The 18,195-nt window shown below is 40.3% G+C and overlaps 1 protein-coding gene and 1 non-coding gene across 2 annotated transcripts in view; one reads left to right on the top strand and one right to left on the bottom strand.

The window, feature by feature from the left end:
* The window catches only part of GYS2 (glycogen synthase 2), a 79,517-nt gene that overhangs the window by 22,865 nt on the left and 38,457 nt on the right, over positions 1-18,195 (bottom strand). The window contains exons 8-12 of the mRNA XM_006155074.3: positions 17,177-17,317; positions 16,183-16,242; positions 14,536-14,614; positions 13,457-13,570; positions 1,321-1,447 (exon numbers count right to left, since the gene is read on the bottom strand). Coding sequence (XP_006155136.1) covers positions 1,321-1,447; positions 13,457-13,570; positions 14,536-14,614; positions 16,183-16,242; positions 17,177-17,317 — 521 coding nt within the window. The remainder of the gene's footprint in view (positions 1-1,320; positions 1,448-13,456; positions 13,571-14,535; positions 14,615-16,182; positions 16,243-17,176; positions 17,318-18,195) is intronic.
* On the top strand, positions 17,922-18,028 carry LOC114009012 (U6 spliceosomal RNA). Its single transcript, XR_003550495.1, has one exon. It is a non-coding gene; the product is annotated as a U6 spliceosomal RNA (small nuclear RNA).

Genomic DNA, 18,195 nt, shown 5'->3' with positions numbered 1-18,195 from the left:
TTGGGAACCAGCAGTTAGCGTAATGGCTATGTCGCTGGACTCCCACGTAGTCGACCGCGGTTCATGTCCCGGACCCGGTGGCTTAAAACTCACGCCAGGCACGTGTGCGTGCGTGCCCAAGATCCCGAGAGGAGAATGGAGGAGAAGGGATTGCGGCGTGACCATCCCCCCGGGGGGTGATTTCTCGCTTTCTGTCTCTATGTCTCTCTCTGTCTGTCTGGCGAGCGCACGCGCTCTACAGTGAAAATCTCTCCAAAAAAAAAAAAAAAATTGTGGCACATATGCTCCATGGACTACTATTCAGCCATAAAAAGACAAGGCCCTAGAATTTGATAGAAAGTGAACAAATATGAAAGTTTGTTGCTGAATGAAGCAAGTCAGGCTATGAAAGAGAGACATTGTATGGCTCCACTTAACATATACCGACTGTTCTCATTCTATGGTAAAGACTGAAAGACTGGCGAACATAAAAGTACTAAAAATTGTAGTGGACACTAGAGACAAAGTGGAAAAAGAATGTGGGAGGGGAAGAGTGTAGGAAATTTTGGGGGGAAACAGAAAGGTAAGGCACTTGTGGGACACAGGTAAAATTTATTATCTGTTGATGAGGATGTGCATGGCGGCCTCAACTGGGCTGGACTGAGGTGTAAATCATGCTGGGTAAAGTCTCTTCACAATCTAAATGATGTATAGAGATTTAATGTATGAATAATCATAAAAAATAAATTATAAAAAGATTATATACTATAACCAGGTAGGCTTTATCCCAGGGATGCAAGGATGGTTCAACATACACAAAACAATAAATGTAATATATCACATTATCAGAATGAGAGATAAAACCCATATGATCATATCTATAGATGCAGAAAAAGCATTTGATAAAATACAACATCCCTTCATGATCAAAACTCTCAGAAAAATAGGAGTATGAGGGCCATTCCTCAACACAATAAAAGCCATTGAATGGGAAAAGCTGAAAGCCTTCCCCCAAAACTAGGACAAGACAAGCCTTCCCACTTCCTCTACTCCTTCTGTAAGTCCTAGCCAATGCAATCAGACAAGAGCAAAGTAAAAGGCATTCAGATAGGAAAAGAAGAAGCTAAATTGTCTCTATTTTCAGAAAATCCAGAAATAGAAATAGAAAATCCAAAGAAATCCATTAAGAAAACTCTAATCTAACAAAAAATCATTTTAAAAGCAAGCTGAAAAATCAAAACCTTAGTAGAAATTACAAATCAACTTTGGATGTTATATATTTGCACATAAAATAATAAACTAACAAAAGCCAAACACTGACAAGATATACATTTCACATACCTGGAGTATAACCCCAGGGCTCATAGTATGACGGAAATACTCCAAGATGACAGCCTCGAACAAACTCTTCATAATCCATGGGTAATAAGGGACTGGTAGAGGATAGAAATTCTGGGTGCAGAATCACCTAGAAAAGGAAAAGTCTAATGAGAAAAAAAGAGAAGTAAAGCAAAATATCTGCTACAATTTGGTTATTTCAATACCAAAATCCCTGCATTTTGGATTCAGGGAAACAAAAATAGATTTAAAAAAGAAAAAGAAGAAAGGCTATTCTGTGTAAGCCTGTAAACTTAATTTTCTCTCAAGTTTCAAGTCTTAGATTAGAGGGTAGAGAGATAGCAAGACCATTTTTTGTTTGTTTTAGATTTTTGTCATAGGGCACTTGATCTCACCTGAGAGAGACAGAGAGGCAGAGAGAGAGGGAAAATAAGAAAATATGTCAAAGAAACAGCCATATCACACTCCCTTCTCCATTCTCCTCACAGGATTGTGAGCATACAGGCATATGCACCAGATGTGCTTTTCAAGCCGCTGGGTCCAGGACTTGAACCACAAAGTGGGCCATGTGAGATCCAGAGTCTTAACCCCCATGCCACCTGCTGGTCCTTTCTGTCATACTAAAACCATATCCTATGAACTAACACTAGTCAGCAATTATATTTGGTTCTCTGATTTTTTTACCTCTGTCTTGTTTATCAGCGTGTTCCCAACTACACCAGGAAAGAGGGGAGCGATGTAATAAACCATTGTCACATGTCCCAGTCACGAGTTAGCCAAAGTGTCATGGACCAAGGTACAAGGAGGATGTTCTAGATTAGAGCACACTAGAGGACCTTACCCAAGCTGCCCATGTCTCACTTACAGGCAATCTCTCCCTAACCTGTCTCCCTGCTTCCCTTCCAGTAGGATCTCTATTGAGCACAACAACCATAGTGATCATTTAAATTTTTAAGTCATGGCTGGGGCTGGCAGGTGGCATGGTGGTTGGAGGTGCTGGACTCCCACATGGTGGGCTGTGGTGTGAGCCCCAATGCCTTGCTTTCTCACTCCCTTCCTCTGTCTTGCTTTCTTGCTCTGTTCCTCTCTTGTCAAATTAAAATAAATTAATTAATCAATAAAAAGTTAAATAAAATAATTCTTTAAAAAATAAGATTTAAAAAAAAATTTAAGTCATGGGACCAGCTGATGGCATAATGGTTACATCGCTGGATTCCCCCATGGCTGATAGGAGTTCAAGCACCCAGACCCGGGAGCTTAAAACTCATGCTGGGTGTGCGTGTGTACCCAAAATTCAGAGAGGAGAACAGAGAAGGGATTGCAGCAGGGCCATCCCCACGCCCCCAAGGAGGTAATTTCTCATTTTCTGTCTCTCTTTCTCTGTGTCTCTAGTGAACACTCATGCCCTATAGCAAAAATCTCTCTAATAAAATTTTAAGTCACTACACACCTAACATCCTACAGTGGCTTCCCATTTCTCTCAGAGGAAATGTTTATTATAAATGTTTCTGATATAAATGACGCATACCATACAATTTCTAAATGAGAAAAAAGCACACATGAAAACCTATATGCAGATATTTATAAAAGCTTTTCACATCATGGCCAATAGTCAGAAGCACCTCAGATGTCTTTCAGCAGGTGAACAGATAAATACATTGTGATGTATTTAGGAAATGAACTTTATCTATCCAGAGCTGAAATGAAGGGAACTGTCAGGCCATGAGGAGACATAGAGGAAACTTAAATACATATTACTACTAAGTGAAAGAGGCCATCCGAAGGCTATGTGTTGTATGATTACAACTATGTCACATTCTGGGAGAGAGAAAACCATGGGGACAGTAAAAAGATCAGTGATTACTAGTGTCGGGGGAAGGGGGATAACTATGGAGCTTTAGGGCAGTGACACTACTCTGTATCACATTACAGTGATGAATGTATCCATCATACATTTGTCAAAGCCTCCAGAAAGCACACCACCAAGAGGAATATGTAAACTGCGGATTTGGTTAATGATGACGCTCCAGGTTCATCCATGTAGCAAACACACCACACGGGTAGGAGATGTTGATGATGAGGAGGCTAAGTAAGGGCAGGGGGGTGTGTGAGAGCTCTCTGCAGTTTCTGCTCAATTTTACTGTGAGCCTGAAACTTCTCTAGAAATAAAGTCTATCAAAAAGCACAGAGGGGCCAGCAGATGGCGTAGTGGTTATGTTGCTGGACTCCCACGTGGTAGACTGCAGTTAGAGTTCCGAACCTGGTGGTTTGAAAGTCACACTGGGAAAGTGTTCATGTGTGCCCAAGATCCTGGGAGGATAATGGAGGAGAAGGGATTGTGGTGTGATTCTCACTTTCCTTCTCACTATCTCTGTCTCTGTCTCTCTTTCTCTGGCAAATGCACACACTTTAAGGCAAAAAACTCTTTAAAAAATGCATGTATGCAATACTCCCTATCATAAATTCTGTATGATTAATTCTCACAAAATGTTTTGTAGATTTTTTGCCTCAATCTTGTATGCATAACCAGTTTATGACTTCAAGTGATGACTGGACATAGCTCTGACATAAACATCAGTTGATTTCCTTTGTAGAGAGTAAACAAAAATTAAACAACAGAGACAAGTGTAGGAAAATCACAGGTTCATTAATTACACAAGTGACTTCTTTGCTGTGTCAAATATTAGTTTTTGAACACTGGAAAAGTATTTCCTGCCACTCACAATGTAATGGCTACAGACACAACACAACTGTGAGAGGTGCCACCCCTGGCAGTGGAGAAGGGGTGGTTGCCTGCAGTGAAGGAAACAGAAACATTAGCCTGTTGACCCAGAGATTTGGGTAGTTTGTTTCAGCCAGTCCTGGAGGGAGGCTATCCTCCCTACACATCAAACCATCTGTGTCCTGAAGTATATGACGGTGCGTGGTCTCAGGTCCTAGGTTCATGGTCCTACAGAAGTCTTCATTTAATGGAAAGTATTTTTTGTTTGTTTGCTTGTTTTGGCTGAGTGAGTACAAGCTTGTTTTTTAATGAGAGAAAGAGAGAAGGAGAGAGAGAGCAGGAGAGAGATCTTTTGATAGAGTCTTGTCACAATCTTCCTGCTTTAGCTTCTCAGCCAGCGAGGACCAGAGGGTATACCAGCAAGCCCACCTAGCCTATTTTGGGCCAGGAAACTGAACCCTGGTCTCTGATGTGGCCTCGGCTATGACTTAGTGGTGCCTTCCAACTTGTGTCACTGCAGCTGGACCTAGAGGACGGTTTTAACCCATTAAACCACAAGTACTTTACAGGCACTAATTAAATCTCAGTAGATCTATAAATAGAACATATAAACTTAAGAATAAGATGATAAAGTGTTGAAAGCCAGTACCTAAAAACAATGTTTATTCAATCACAAGAACCACAAAATGGAAAACTAAAAGTAGATAAAATATTTTCTGGACCATCCTGTGGTCTGGTGGATCCACACATGGCTAACCACATGGTTCTAGTCCCAGACCTGGTAGTTTGAAAGACACACTAGACACATGTCTGTGAATGCCCAAAATCCCTAAAGGAGGACGAGATGGAGGAGAAGGGATCATGGCTTGACTATGCGGGTACTTTCTAATTTTCTCTCTTTCTCTCTCTTTCTCTCTCCAGTGAGCAAACATACCTTGCGGCAAATTAAAAAAAAAAAATCCAGGGTCAAGTAGATGGCGTAGCACTTACATTGCTAAAGTCCCACACGGCCAACTGCAATTTGAGTCCCAGACCCAGTGGCTTGAAACTCACGCGAGGCACATGTGTGTGCATGCCCAAGATCCTGGGAGGAGAATGGAGAAGCAATTGCAGCATGGCCATCCCCCTGGGGGGCGTGATTTTTCACTTTCCCTCTTACTGTCTCTGTCTCTCTCTCTCAAACCACAAGTACTTTACAGGCACTAATTAAATCTCAGTAGATCTATAAATAGAACATATAAACTTAAGAATAAGATGATAAAGTGTTGAAAGCCAGTACCTAAAAACAATGTTTATTCAATCACAAGAACCACAAAATGGAAAACTAAAAGTAGATAAAATATTTTCTGGACCATCCTGTGGTCTGGTGGATCCACACATGGCTAACCACATGGTTCTAGTCCCAGACCTGGTAGTTTGAAAGACACACTAGACACATGTCTGTGAATGCCCAAAATCCCTAAAGGAGGACGAGATGGAGGAGAAGGGATCATGGCTTGACTATGCGGGTACTTTCTAATTTTCTCTCTTTCTCTCTCTTTCTCTCTCCAGTGAGCAAACATACCTTGCGGCAAATTAAAAAAAAAAAAATCCAGGGTCAAGTAGATGGCGTAGCACTTACATTGCTAAAGTCCCACACGGCCAACTGCAATTTGAGTCCCAGACCCAGTGGCTTGAAACTCACGCGAGGCACATGTGTGTGCATGCCCAAGATCCTGGGAGGAGAATGGAGAAGCAATTGCAGCATGGCCATCCCCCTGGGGGGCGTGATTTTTCACTTTCCCTCTTACTGTCTCTGTCTCTCTCTCTCTCCAGAGAGTGCATGTGCCCTAAGGCAGAAACCTCTATAAATTTTTTTCTTTAACAAAACATGATACCTAACATTGAGTTCCTATCATGTACAGAGTACTACGCTAGAAAGAGACAAAAGATACAGATACTGAATCAGGGCAACGATTAACTCCACTACCCTTTTTGCTCTTTGGCAAAGAACAAGAAAGGGAGATCTAAAAAGCATTTGGCATTCCAAGCTTAGGAAAAGTTGTATTTTTCAAAGCCCATTTTGGAACATGGAAACACCACACAGCATGTTCGTTTTGCTCCCAGCCAGACAGAATGACAACACAACTAAAATAAGAAACCAGCTGCTCTGGGCCCTAAAACAGCCAGTTGCAGATACCCAGGGCTGAGGAAGGGATATTACAGGTCAGTTGAAGGTTATGGAGAGGATTACAGGAGATCCTGTATACAAAAGCCCCCAGCAAAGCACCTGGCTCACAGCAGGCATTAGATGTGTAGGAAAAACAAACAATACAAACAAAGCAATCTTTATTTATCTCAGAAGAGAAATAAGTTCCCAGGAAGCTAGTTGACTGTCACAGAGTGGCAGTCCAAGGTCAAGATCTGAAACCCGAAATGTGGGCTTTCATCACTATAGAGCACTACCAAGACAAGAATAGATGAAAAATAAATTCAAATCAAAATTATCTTCAGTGTTTGACGAATGAAATGATGACATTCATGTCTAAAATGATGAGTTCACTTGAGCATTAAGAACCAAGCTACCATAGTTATGCAGATGATCAAATAGGTACTTACATTAGCAAAGGCCTAAAATAGAGTCAAGTTTTTAAAGAATACTGTTCGTACAATAAAAGATCAGGGTGGGCACAGATGTAAGAGAAGCCAGATCTCATAGGGTGACCAGGGTTTGAATCCCCAGCAGGACGGCCTGGAAATATGCAGAGCATGCTCACGAGTACCCAACACCCAATGGGCTGGAGAGCTAAGGGAGAAGGGATCACGGCGTGGCCAGACCCTGTGGGGGGTGCTCATATCTATTTCTTCCTCTTTCTGTTTATTTTCACACGCATGCCCATGTGCTCTGTCAGGAATAAAGAAAAAGCAAAGAGACCTAATTGCGAACTGCCAGAAATTTCTCTGCATTTTGAGTGTGGAGTAAATGTCAGGAAGGCCCTGTGCTTTGATGTCTCTTGTGTGTTAAATTTTCTATATAATAATAATTGAACATCTCAAAATATTCATGAATTGAACAGTGTAAACATAACTCGTAGGAGACAAACTTTGAACTCTATTCACCCTACATAAGCCGTATGCATCTACATCACCATGTCTTTTCATCTGCTCTTTCTTCTGCCTGTTGGGCTCTTCCTTCTGTTATCTGCCTGAAGAAATTCTGCTCTTCAATCATGATCTAGCTAACTGGTTATCTCTTTAATAAAACATCTTACGAAATCCTGCAGGCAAGGATAATTCCATCTTTCATTCTCACTACACTTCGTTCACACCGATTCTAAAAATTACTGAGTATCCCTTACATACTGGTGATGGGCTAAGTACCAATAAAAGCTAATGTTTAGTATGTATTTACTTTGCACTGGGCCCTGCACTAAATGCAGCACTAGTATTTATTTAACCTTACAACAACGATATGAGTGTGGCCCTCTTTATTACTATTTTATGCATGCAAAGACTAAGGTACAGGTAGGTTAAATAAACTTACATATTGAGTAAGTGGCAGGAATTTCAAGCCAGACAGTGAGGTTATAGTCTTTAGAGATGTAGCACATTGCCTTCTTTATAGATGTGGCTGCTCTAGAAATACAGCTCAGATATCCTTCAAAAGGTCTTCCCTGGAGATCTTGACCAACAGCCCTAACTCCCTCCCCTCTGGATCTACTGCAGCAGGTGTTCCTGGCCTACAGGACTGGCAGAAATTGATACTAGTGTCAACCTGCTTCTGCCCAATGGAAGATTCCCTTAAGGGGCGATTTTTCCTTGGGGAGTCCCTACCCCTATTCCTGGAAATCTCTGTTAAAGTTGTTGCTTTCAATTACGCATAGATTAAGTACCCTGGCTACCCTGTTTTCAAATGGTGAAGGAAGCCAGATCTCACATGGATGACCATGGTAGAATTCCATTCCATTCCCAGAGACTTGAAAAACATGACAGTGTATGTGTGTGCATGCCCCAAATCCTGACAGGATGAAGAAATGGAGGAGAAGGAATTGCAGTGTGATCACACTTTACTAAGGGTGCTTTCTCCCTTTCTCTCTCTGTCTTTCTCTGGCAAGCACACCTACCTTATGGCAAGTGGAAAAAAAGAAAATAATATGTACCTGTTTGTCTACCAACCTGCATCTGTTTTTGATAGGTGGAAGGTAACACACAAGTAAAACAAAAAGTAGATGGTGTAACGGTTATGTTGTTGTACTCACACATAGTCAACTGCGGTTCGAGTCCCAGGCTCGATGACTTAAAACTAAGGCCAGACGTGCACGTGTGTGTGTCCAAGATCCCAAGAGGTAAATGGAGGAGAAGGGATTGTGGTGTGGCCACCACTCCAAAGGGTGATTTCTCTCTTTTGTCTCTCTGTCTCTCTGGTGAGCACATATGCCCTATAGTAAACATCTCAAAAAAAAAAAAAAAAAAGGAATGGTTGCTAAATACAGGAAAAACTTGTACACAGTAACACTAATATATTTAAATAAATCAATAGTAAACTATTTTATACATCTCTTACCTCTCCACACACCTAACCGTACTCAAAATGGACACTTTTTAATATTATTAAGGGAGCATTGTAAACCATTCTGAATTTATTTTAACTGTGGATTGATTACCCTGCTGAAAACTATTTTTGCTTTTGTTTTTGTGTGTAACATGTTTTTTCCATGCCTGTAGAGGAATCTTGGACCACTACATTTTCTCCTCTGAGAATCACTGGTACTAGTGTCAACCTGCTTCTGCCCAATGGAAGATTCCCTTAAGGGGCGATTTTTCCTTGGGGAGTCCCTACCCCTATTCCTGGAAATCTCTGTTAAAGTTGTTGCTTTCAATTACGCATAGATTAAGTACCCTGGCTACCCTGTTTTCAAATGGTGAAGGAAGCCAGATCTCACATGGATGACCATGGTAGAATTCCATTCCATTCCCAGAGACTTGAAAAACATGACAGTGTATGTGTGTGCATGCCCCAAATCCTGACAGGATGAAGAAATGGAGGAGAAGGAATTGCAGTGTGATCACACTTTACTAAGGGTGCTTTCTCCCTTTCTCTCTCTGTCTTTCTCTGGCAAGCACACCTACCTTATGGCAAGTGGAAAAAAAGAAAATAATATGTACCTGTTTGTCTACCAACCTGCATCTGTTTTTGATAGGTGGAAGGTAACACACAAGTAAAACAAAAAGTAGATGGTGTAACGGTTATGTTGTTGTACTCACACATAGTCAACTGCGGTTCGAGTCCCAGGCTCGATGACTTAAAACTAAGGCCAGACGTGCACGTGTGTGTGTCCAAGATCCCAAGAGGTAAATGGAGGAGAAGGGATTGTGGTGTGGCCACCACTCCAAAGGGTGATTTCTCTCTTTTGTCTCTCTGTCTCTCTGGTGAGCACATATGCCCTATAGTAAACATCTCAAAAAAAAAAAAAAAAAAGGAATGGTTGCTAAATACAGGAAAAACTTGTACACAGTAACACTAATATATTTAAATAAATCAATAGTAAACTATTTTATACATCTCTTACCTCTCCACACACCTAACCGTACTCAAAATGGACACTTTTTAATATTATTAAGGGAGCATTGTAAACCATTCTGAATTTATTTTAACTGTGGATTGATTACCCTGCTGAAAACTATTTTTGCTTTTGTTTTTGTGTGTAACATGTTTTTTCCATGCCTGTAGAGGAATCTTGGACCACTACATTTTCTCCTCTGAGAATCACTTAAAATGCTGCAGCTGGGTGTGTATTTTTGTGTATTTGCTAATTTTTTAATTCTAGATTTTTATTAGATATATTTGATGTTTATTTTCGGAAAAGAAAAGGAAAAAGAAAGAGAAACATCTCAAAAAAGAAGGGAAGGGAGGAAAGAAGAAAGGGAGGAAGAAAAGAAGGAAAGCGGGGAGAGTCTGAGGGCTTGAGAGCTGGGCTGCTGTCTCTGGCTCTTTCTACAGTACTTTGTTCTTGCTTCCTGCTCTCTATTCGGTGTCTGACCTGCATCTGTCTGCCCACTCCGACTTTTATCTTCTTTATGCTTCAAAGGCATTTCCCCCAGTAACTCTTTTGTATATCTAATCCTGCACTGTTCTATTTCTTTCTTTTCTTGAGAGGTTTTTGCTATAGGACGCATGTGCTCTCCAGAAAGACAAAGAGAGACATAGAGACAGAAAGTGAGAAATCACACCCCCCCCCCAGGGGGGATGGCCACGCCACAATCCCTTCTCTTCCATTCTCCTCTTGGGATCTTGGGCACGCACGCACATGCGCCCGGCGTGGGTTTAAGACACCATATCTAGGACTCAAACAGCAGTCGACTACATAGGAGTGCAGCGACATAGCCATTATGCCAACTGCTGGTCCCTGCACTGTTCTGTTTCTAAGGGGACCCAAACTGAGATAATGTGTATGAGACATGTATCCTGAATTCTTCCTACAATTAAGAAGATATCTTCTACCTTAATTTCTGAGATATTTTTCTTTTTAAATTTTCTACTCCTTCTTTTTTTCCTTAGCTCATCTTTGTCAAATCTCTTCTTAAATCTTTGGGTTGCCTTGGGTTGATTCTTTTCTGGACCCATTCAACTTGATCTTTGATGATCAGGATCATTACTCCCTGGTACTCACAGCCGCTCAGGTACCAATAGCTTTCTTCACAGTTGCCCCTGTCTCTCAGACCTATGTTTTCTAAGTGCCTGTTACACTTCTCAATTTGGATTGCTTGAACTTAATCAATTAAAAACTGAACGAAATTCATGACATGGCCCTCAAACCAGCTTCTGCTAAAGTCTTTCCTTAGGTTTTGTTTAGATACTGAAACCAGAAGGCTGTTCTCCTTGACTTCTTCCTCTTTCTGTGCCCTTTGGTTACCGAGCATGATCTTGTATAAAGCGACCATCTCTCCCATTGTCCTATCCTTTCAGCCTTTCTGACATAGCCTCTTAAAGAACTACCATCATCTCTCACCTGTTCTATTGCAGCAGATTCTTCATTTGTGTCTCTATCATATCTACTCATGCCTATGTCAAGAAATGACTAGAAGATAAAAAATGAATTTAAGAATAGACTATATTTTCAATAAATTTTGCAGAGAAAAGTTAACAAGAAACAAAAATATCAAGGGGAAACAGAGTTAAGGCAACATTTTGTTTGTATTTTAATGTGGAGAAATTTAAGGAATATTTGTGGATAGCAAGGGATGGAACTAGTGGTGAGGAAACAATATACAATAGAACAGAGGATAGGTCTGGCCCCATAGCCTCGTGGTTAAGGGAGCTGGATCCCACCTAAATGACTAGTTTGAATCTTGGCCCCACCACCTTGAAAAAGAAACCAGGCAAATGTGCATGTGTGTTTACAGACTTGACAGGATGGGCGAATGGAAGAGAAGGAACTGAAGCATGACTACACTCCATCAGAGGGTGCTTTCTCCCTGCTCCCCCCACCCCGCCCCATTCTCTCTGTCTCTTTCTGGTGAGTACACTTGCCCTCTGGCAATTTAAAAAAGAAAAGGAAGAAGAGAGGAAAAACAAATAAGACACATTTTCTAAAACTATGGGATAGAATGAGATCCAAGAAAGGTCCTTAGAACCTAAAAGATAAAAATAGATACAAATCTACAGTTGAGGGTCAGCATGGAGGGTCATCGAAGGAGCTTATACTTATTGAATTCTCATAGAAATCATTTCCTAATAGTGAAAGAAAGAAGAGGAAATAAGGCTAGCAGATGGCATAGAGGTTAGGAAAGCTAGATCTTATATGGCTGACTGCATAAGTCAAGTCCTAAACCCAGAAGCTGGGAAAATGTGTGTGTGTGCCCAAAATCCTGAGAAGAAAACGGAAGAGAAGGGATTGTGGCATGACCATATCCTTGGGGAGTGCTGGGGTGTTTTCTCACCCCCCATCTGCGTCTGCCAAGTTCACGCTTCCTATAGCAAAATTAAGTTGCATTAATTTTTTTAATGAGAGATTTTATTTTTATTTTTTGGCTTTAGGGCATGTGCGCTCACCAGAGAGAAACAGAGAGATAGAAAGTGAGAAATCACCCCCCGGGGTGATGGCCATGCCACAATCTCTTCTCCATTCTCCTCTCAGGATTTTAGGCATGCACGCACATGTGCCTGGTGTGAGTTTTAAGCCACTGGGTCTGGGACTGAACCTGCAGTTGTCTACATGGGAGTCCAACAATGTAACCATTACACCACCTGTTGGTCCCAAGTTACATTAATTTTTTTTAAAAGAAAGAGAGGAAAAAAAAAGAAGGGAAAATTTTAAACAGATTGGTAAAAGCATGTAGCAATTTGTTCTTTAACACTGGTGAATGGAATTGGATAGAAATAACCAATTATCTGTTTACATGTTCACCTTTGTCACCCGCACCTAGAGCCATGCCTGGAATATAGCAGCCCGTCAGTGAACATTGAAGAGATTAGGCCCCATAGTGGCAGAAACCAGGTCTGACTCCTGTAAATACCCTCAGTAAGTAGTGCTGTGCTTAGTCATTGCAGGGACTCAAGACTCAAAGAATTCATTGGTCTACAGAAAATTACATAAACATGTTGGGGCCAGCAAGTGACATGGTGGTTAAAGTGCTGGACGCCCACATGACTGACTGTGGTTCCAGTCCAGACCTGGAAACTTGAAAATTATGCTGAATACCAGTGCGTGAATGCCTGAAACCCCAGGAGGGAAATGGAGAAGGGAATGTGGTGTGGTCATCCTCCCCTTGGGGGTGATTTCTCAATTTCCCTCTCTCTCTCTCTCTCTCTCTCTCTCTCTCTCACTAGTGAATGCATGCACCCTATAGCAAAAACCTTAAAAAAAATATCATTAGTCACATTCTCCGAAACTAGAGGCTTCTCATATTATCCCCTTAAATGGAACTTTATCAGAAAGAAACATACACAATTAATATCAGTGATTTCTGTATTAAAGGAATTCTTAGAGTATATTTGCATCATTGCAATTAGAAAACTTCCTTATATTTGCTCATAACATTGTACGATAAAAATGAAGACTAGGGGCCGGCAGGTGGCATGGTGGTTAAAGGTGCTGGACCCCCAGATGGTCAACTGCGGTTCAAATCCCAGACCTGGCAGCTTGCGCTCTCTCTCTCTCTCTCTCTGTCCCTCTCTGGTCAAATTAAAATAAATATTTTTTTTAAAATGAAGGCTAAAACTAACTATAACCTGAAGTCATGCATATACTTCAATTTTCAAGAATGGTACCAAAATATTTATTATATTCTAATTACCTAAGATTAGAAACAATTTCCTTCAGCAATGCTTAAAATATTTCTGGTGGCTGTTAAAATAACTGAGAGAGGCTTTTCATAAATTGTCCGAAGGGTATGAGACATAATTTTGATGTGCCCCACATAAATAACGAGCTCTACCTTTACTCTGTCTGCGCGGTTGTTGAAAAGCCCAATCCGGCGGATGGTGCTGAGGATGGGATCAGTGGAGTCGTCAATCATGTTGTGAGTGGTCACTGGAGGCAAAGACTGTCGCTAAGTGATGGAGGGAAGCAAATGTCAATTATGGACAGAATTAATGAGTGTGACTAATTTCAACACTATGTCATTGACATTTCATCCAACCTTTACGCCCTCGGTCTTTTGAGATGACACTAACGATGATGACTAAGTGTGTGTTCCATAGAAAGCTGACCACTGGAAGAATTCCCATTGCATGTTGTGAATACAAGAAGGTTTTGATTTTCACCTGCAGCCACGAGATGAAAGACCTAGACTTCTTGACTACTTCTGAAATGTATATGGACTGTAAGGCTGTCCTGAAATCTTGGATCAAGAAGAACTTTACTGGTTTCTTTTAGCAGAGTTGTTGTCCAGTACCCATTACCTCACTGTTAGGACAACAGTTTGGGTGCATGGCTAACACATTTATTTTATAGTTTTTGCAATAATTCCACTCAACTGAGAAACATTTACATTTTCTACAGAGACTCAAATTCTACACATTTGTATAGTAAAAATGTAGGAGGTTTTCTGTTATTGTTACTACACAGGGGACTTCAAAAAGTTTGTGGAAAAATGGAATTAAAGTACAAGTTTATTTTGGGACAAAATATTTCAAAAACCATGCATTTTTTTCATACTATGCATCCTTTTCATGAACTCTTTGAAGAGCCCTTGTATATACAGGGGTTTTTTTATACTTTTAAATATTATATTTATTTACTTTATATTCATTCACCATGTATCATTGCAGCATACAAAATGAGTTTGACTGAAAGTAGCAAGTGGACACAAAAACAAGTTTCATGAGATTTTTTAACAGGAGCCCTTAAAACCCCTCAGGAAAGGATATATACTCAACATTTAAGTGACTATGCAAGAATGTCTATTCTAGCTCTCGAGTCTAAAAATTTCCCATATGAGCACATTATAATATAGTAAATTGATTTAGATTGATTTTAATAATTACAGAAATACTGGGCACTTCTTTTTATTACCTGTGTTGAAAAGATGGCCCTTTTAATAATTGTGAGATCATCTCGATCCAAAATATTGTTCAACTCAGGAATTTCTCCTCTACAGGGAAAGAAAAAAAGGTTAAAAATAAAAAATAAGAACAACGGGCATGAATTTAATGCTTCCTAAAGGTCAGAAGTATACATATTATATTCATTCATTAATTTATTTATTTAGGTAGAAGTTTTTGCCTTAGGGTGCTTGCACTTGCCAGAGATACAGAAAGAGAGAGAGACAGAGATAGTGAGAGGGAAAGTGAGAAATACCTCCCAGGGAGGATGATCATTCTGTAATTCCTTCTCTTTCATTCTCCTGGGATCTTAGGCATGCACATAAATGTGCCCAGTATGAGTTTGAAATCACCATGTCCAGGACTTGAACCATGGTCGGTTACATGTGGGAGTCCAGCAAAGAACCTCTATGCTATTTACTGGCCCCCACATTGTTTTAATTTTAGTGAATGTTTCTTATTAAGTAAATATATCAATATAAGTGCAAATATATAGTTAATATATATTAAGCCAATATATGTTTTGTTTTGTTTTGAGAGGTTTTTTGTTGCTGTTGTTGTTATAAGGGTGCTTGCGCTTGCCAGAGAGAGACAAAGAGACAGAAAGTGAGAAATCACCCCCCCAGGGGGGATGGCCACGCCACAATCCTTCTCCTCCGTTATCCTCTGGGGATCTTGGGCACGCATGCACACGTGCCCAGCGTGAGTTTCAAGCCACCAGGTCCGGATGTGAACCGTGGTCGACTTCATGGGAGTCCAGCGACATAGCCATTATGCTAACTGCTGGTCCCCCAAGCAAATACATGTTGTAACTTAAAATCTTATCCATTTCCTTCAGCTGCAGATCAACTTATGAATCCTGAATGTTTGCCATTGAATTAGAACTGCCTACATATAAAAGCGGATTCTCATTTGTGCAAAATGTTTACAAGTTTTGTCAAATGAAGGATTAAAACACCACTTATATAACACATCTTCAAGGGCTACTCATTCCTTTATATATTATAGGGTCTAAAATGTTATTTTGAGTAGCAAAACCCTAAACGTTGCTCTTATCTTGGTGGGGGGAGGTTTTTGCTATAGGGTGCGTGCACTTGCCAGAAAGACAGAGAGAGACAGAGAGACAGAGAGTGAGAAATCACCCCATGGAAGGATGGCCATGCCACAATCCCTTCTCCTCTCGGGATCTTGGGTATGCACACACATGCGCCCTGCATGAGTTTAAGCCACCGGGTTCAGGACTTGAACCACAGTTGGCTACATGGGAGTCCAGCAACATAGCCATTATGCCAACTGATCATCCCTGTTGCTCTTTTTTTAATAGAGGTTTTTGTCATAGGGCATGTGCACTCACCGAGACAGAGAGGCAGACAGTGAGAGGGAAAGTGAGAAATCACTCTCTGGGTGAGGTGGATGGCCGTGCTGCAATCCCTTCTCCTCTATTTTCTTCCCGGGATCTTGGGCATACATGCACTCGTGCCTGGCCTGAGTTTCAAGTCACTGGGTCCAGGACTCGAATCATGGCCAGCTATGTGGGAGTCCAGCGATGTAACTTCTATGCCATCTGCTGGACCTCAAACCTTAAATATTTGAAGAGCTAAGTATTATGAACACCTACCTTAATAATGCATCATAGAGTTTCTTTCCAAACTTTTCTTTCACAGAATGTGCAGTGTCCCTATTCAAAAGAGAAAGATTTATTACTTAAGTAGTACCATAATGTTTAACCTTTATTTGTTAAGACAATGCTATTGTTTATCAACGTCATTTGAAATTACAGGTCTCTATCACACAGCCTTTCTTTTTCTTTTCCTTTTTTTTTCTTTTAAATTTGCCAGTGGGCATTCGTGCTCACAGGAGAGAGAGAGAGAAACAGAGAGAAAGAGGGGAAGTGAGAAAATGCCCACCCATGAGGGAAGGTCAAACCGCAACCCCTGCTCCTCCATCTCTCCTCCTTTCAGATTTTTGGGAATCCAGGCACACCTATCCAGCATATTTTTCAAGCTACTGTGTCCAGGACTTAAACTGCACACTCATCCCTGTGGGATCCAGCTGCCCAGCCACCATGCTGTTGGCTGGCCCTTGTATAACCTTTTCTATTATTTTACAATTCGGCTTGATGTAAAACCTCCAGAGTTGAAGCAACAGAACACCCTGACCAGTCCAAAGAGCTTAGCATTCTTTGCTTGATGATAATCAGGAAGGGTAGAGAGCAGGGAGGAGAGGATAGAGAGGTATTGTAGATGGAACAAGACAAGGAAGGAAATGATCATGGTTGGCCTGGGCTCTGAGTATGTAGGAGGTCATTCTACTTATCTTGTTAGTTTGGCATCTGTCTTAAATTTCCACAATAAAAACCCATCTTTAAAGATTTCTGTACAGCCTTGTTTCTTCTCCAGTAACTCATTCCAAAGTTTTTATAACAATACCTATGTTATAGACGTTGTATCATCTAATGAAGTAGCACAGTAAGAGAACCAAGTAGTGTTTGTGCTATGAGGATGTTAAGAAAAAAACAAAGTTCAAAGAAATATATCAGAGGTGATGCATTTAAAAAAAAAATCCCTTTACCCTTATTGCTTAAAATAATGATTTACAAAATGTGAGATTACCATAGCTGTTTTCGCACTGCCTGTCCTTTCAGTGTTTCCACATTGAAATTGTTTGTCTTGGCAGGCATAATGAAAAACACCACCACTGTGACATCACTTTTATGCATCTGATGAGGGATTAGAAAACACAACACAGTCAACTATCAAAGATGAACGAAATGTGACAGAAAGGCCTTAGACTATGAAAAGCAGTGAGTAAACATTGTTAGATAAAAGGAATACTCATTTATGATTCACAGAGATTCTATCCATCTGCCTGAGACTTTTTTTTCCAGCAATTTTAATTTAATTCTAGCTTTCAATCAATATTTCCCAATGAACAGTTTGAAAATTCAGACATAAAATTTTCATGGCATTGATCAGCTGAGATATGTAACAATGGCTATTAATATCACTGTGCTTTTCTCTGGTTTAAAAAAAAAAACAACTTAAATGTGAGTTTATATTATAAGGCCACGATTTGGTCTTTTAAAATTTCAGTATGGATATTTAATGAAGATTTGGTTTGGGTTTATTTTTTATATATTTTTTTCAGTTTATTCACATTGATTTGCTTACCTAAGTTATTTACATTTTCTGTTAAATATATCAGATCTCATGATATTGCATTTTTTTTTTATCCCTAAAGAAAAGGAGGAAGCATCTTCTCGGCAATTTTGGTGCAATAGACACTGTGCTGGGATACTTTAAATACATAATTTAAACAGCCCTCGAAAGGATCAAGAACTATAGCTACCACTTCCATGTGCTCGCTTCGGCGGCACGAATACTAAAATTGGAACGATACAGAGAAGATTAGCATGGCCCCTGTGCAAGGATGACACGTGAATTTGTGAAGCGTTCCATATTTTTAATTGTAGCCACCAGAGATAGTGTGAGAAGAGGGTGGGAAAGAGGGTCAGAAATAGGGGTAAAAAAAATTCTAGGAACTAGAAATGGAAAATTTTTGATAATAATATGCATGATTAAACCACTATGCAGTATGTTCTGGATGGGAAATCGCATTTTGTATGCTGTGA

The sequence above is a fragment of the Tupaia chinensis genome, unplaced genomic scaffold (genome assembly GCF_000334495.1).
Source record: "Tupaia chinensis unplaced genomic scaffold, TupChi_1.0 Scaffold000434_1, whole genome shotgun sequence".
NCBI classification, from domain to species: Eukaryota; Metazoa; Chordata; class Mammalia; order Scandentia; family Tupaiidae; genus Tupaia; species Tupaia belangeri.
Note: the sequence above shows the minus strand (reverse complement) of the source record. Positions and strands in the feature narration are given on the sequence as shown.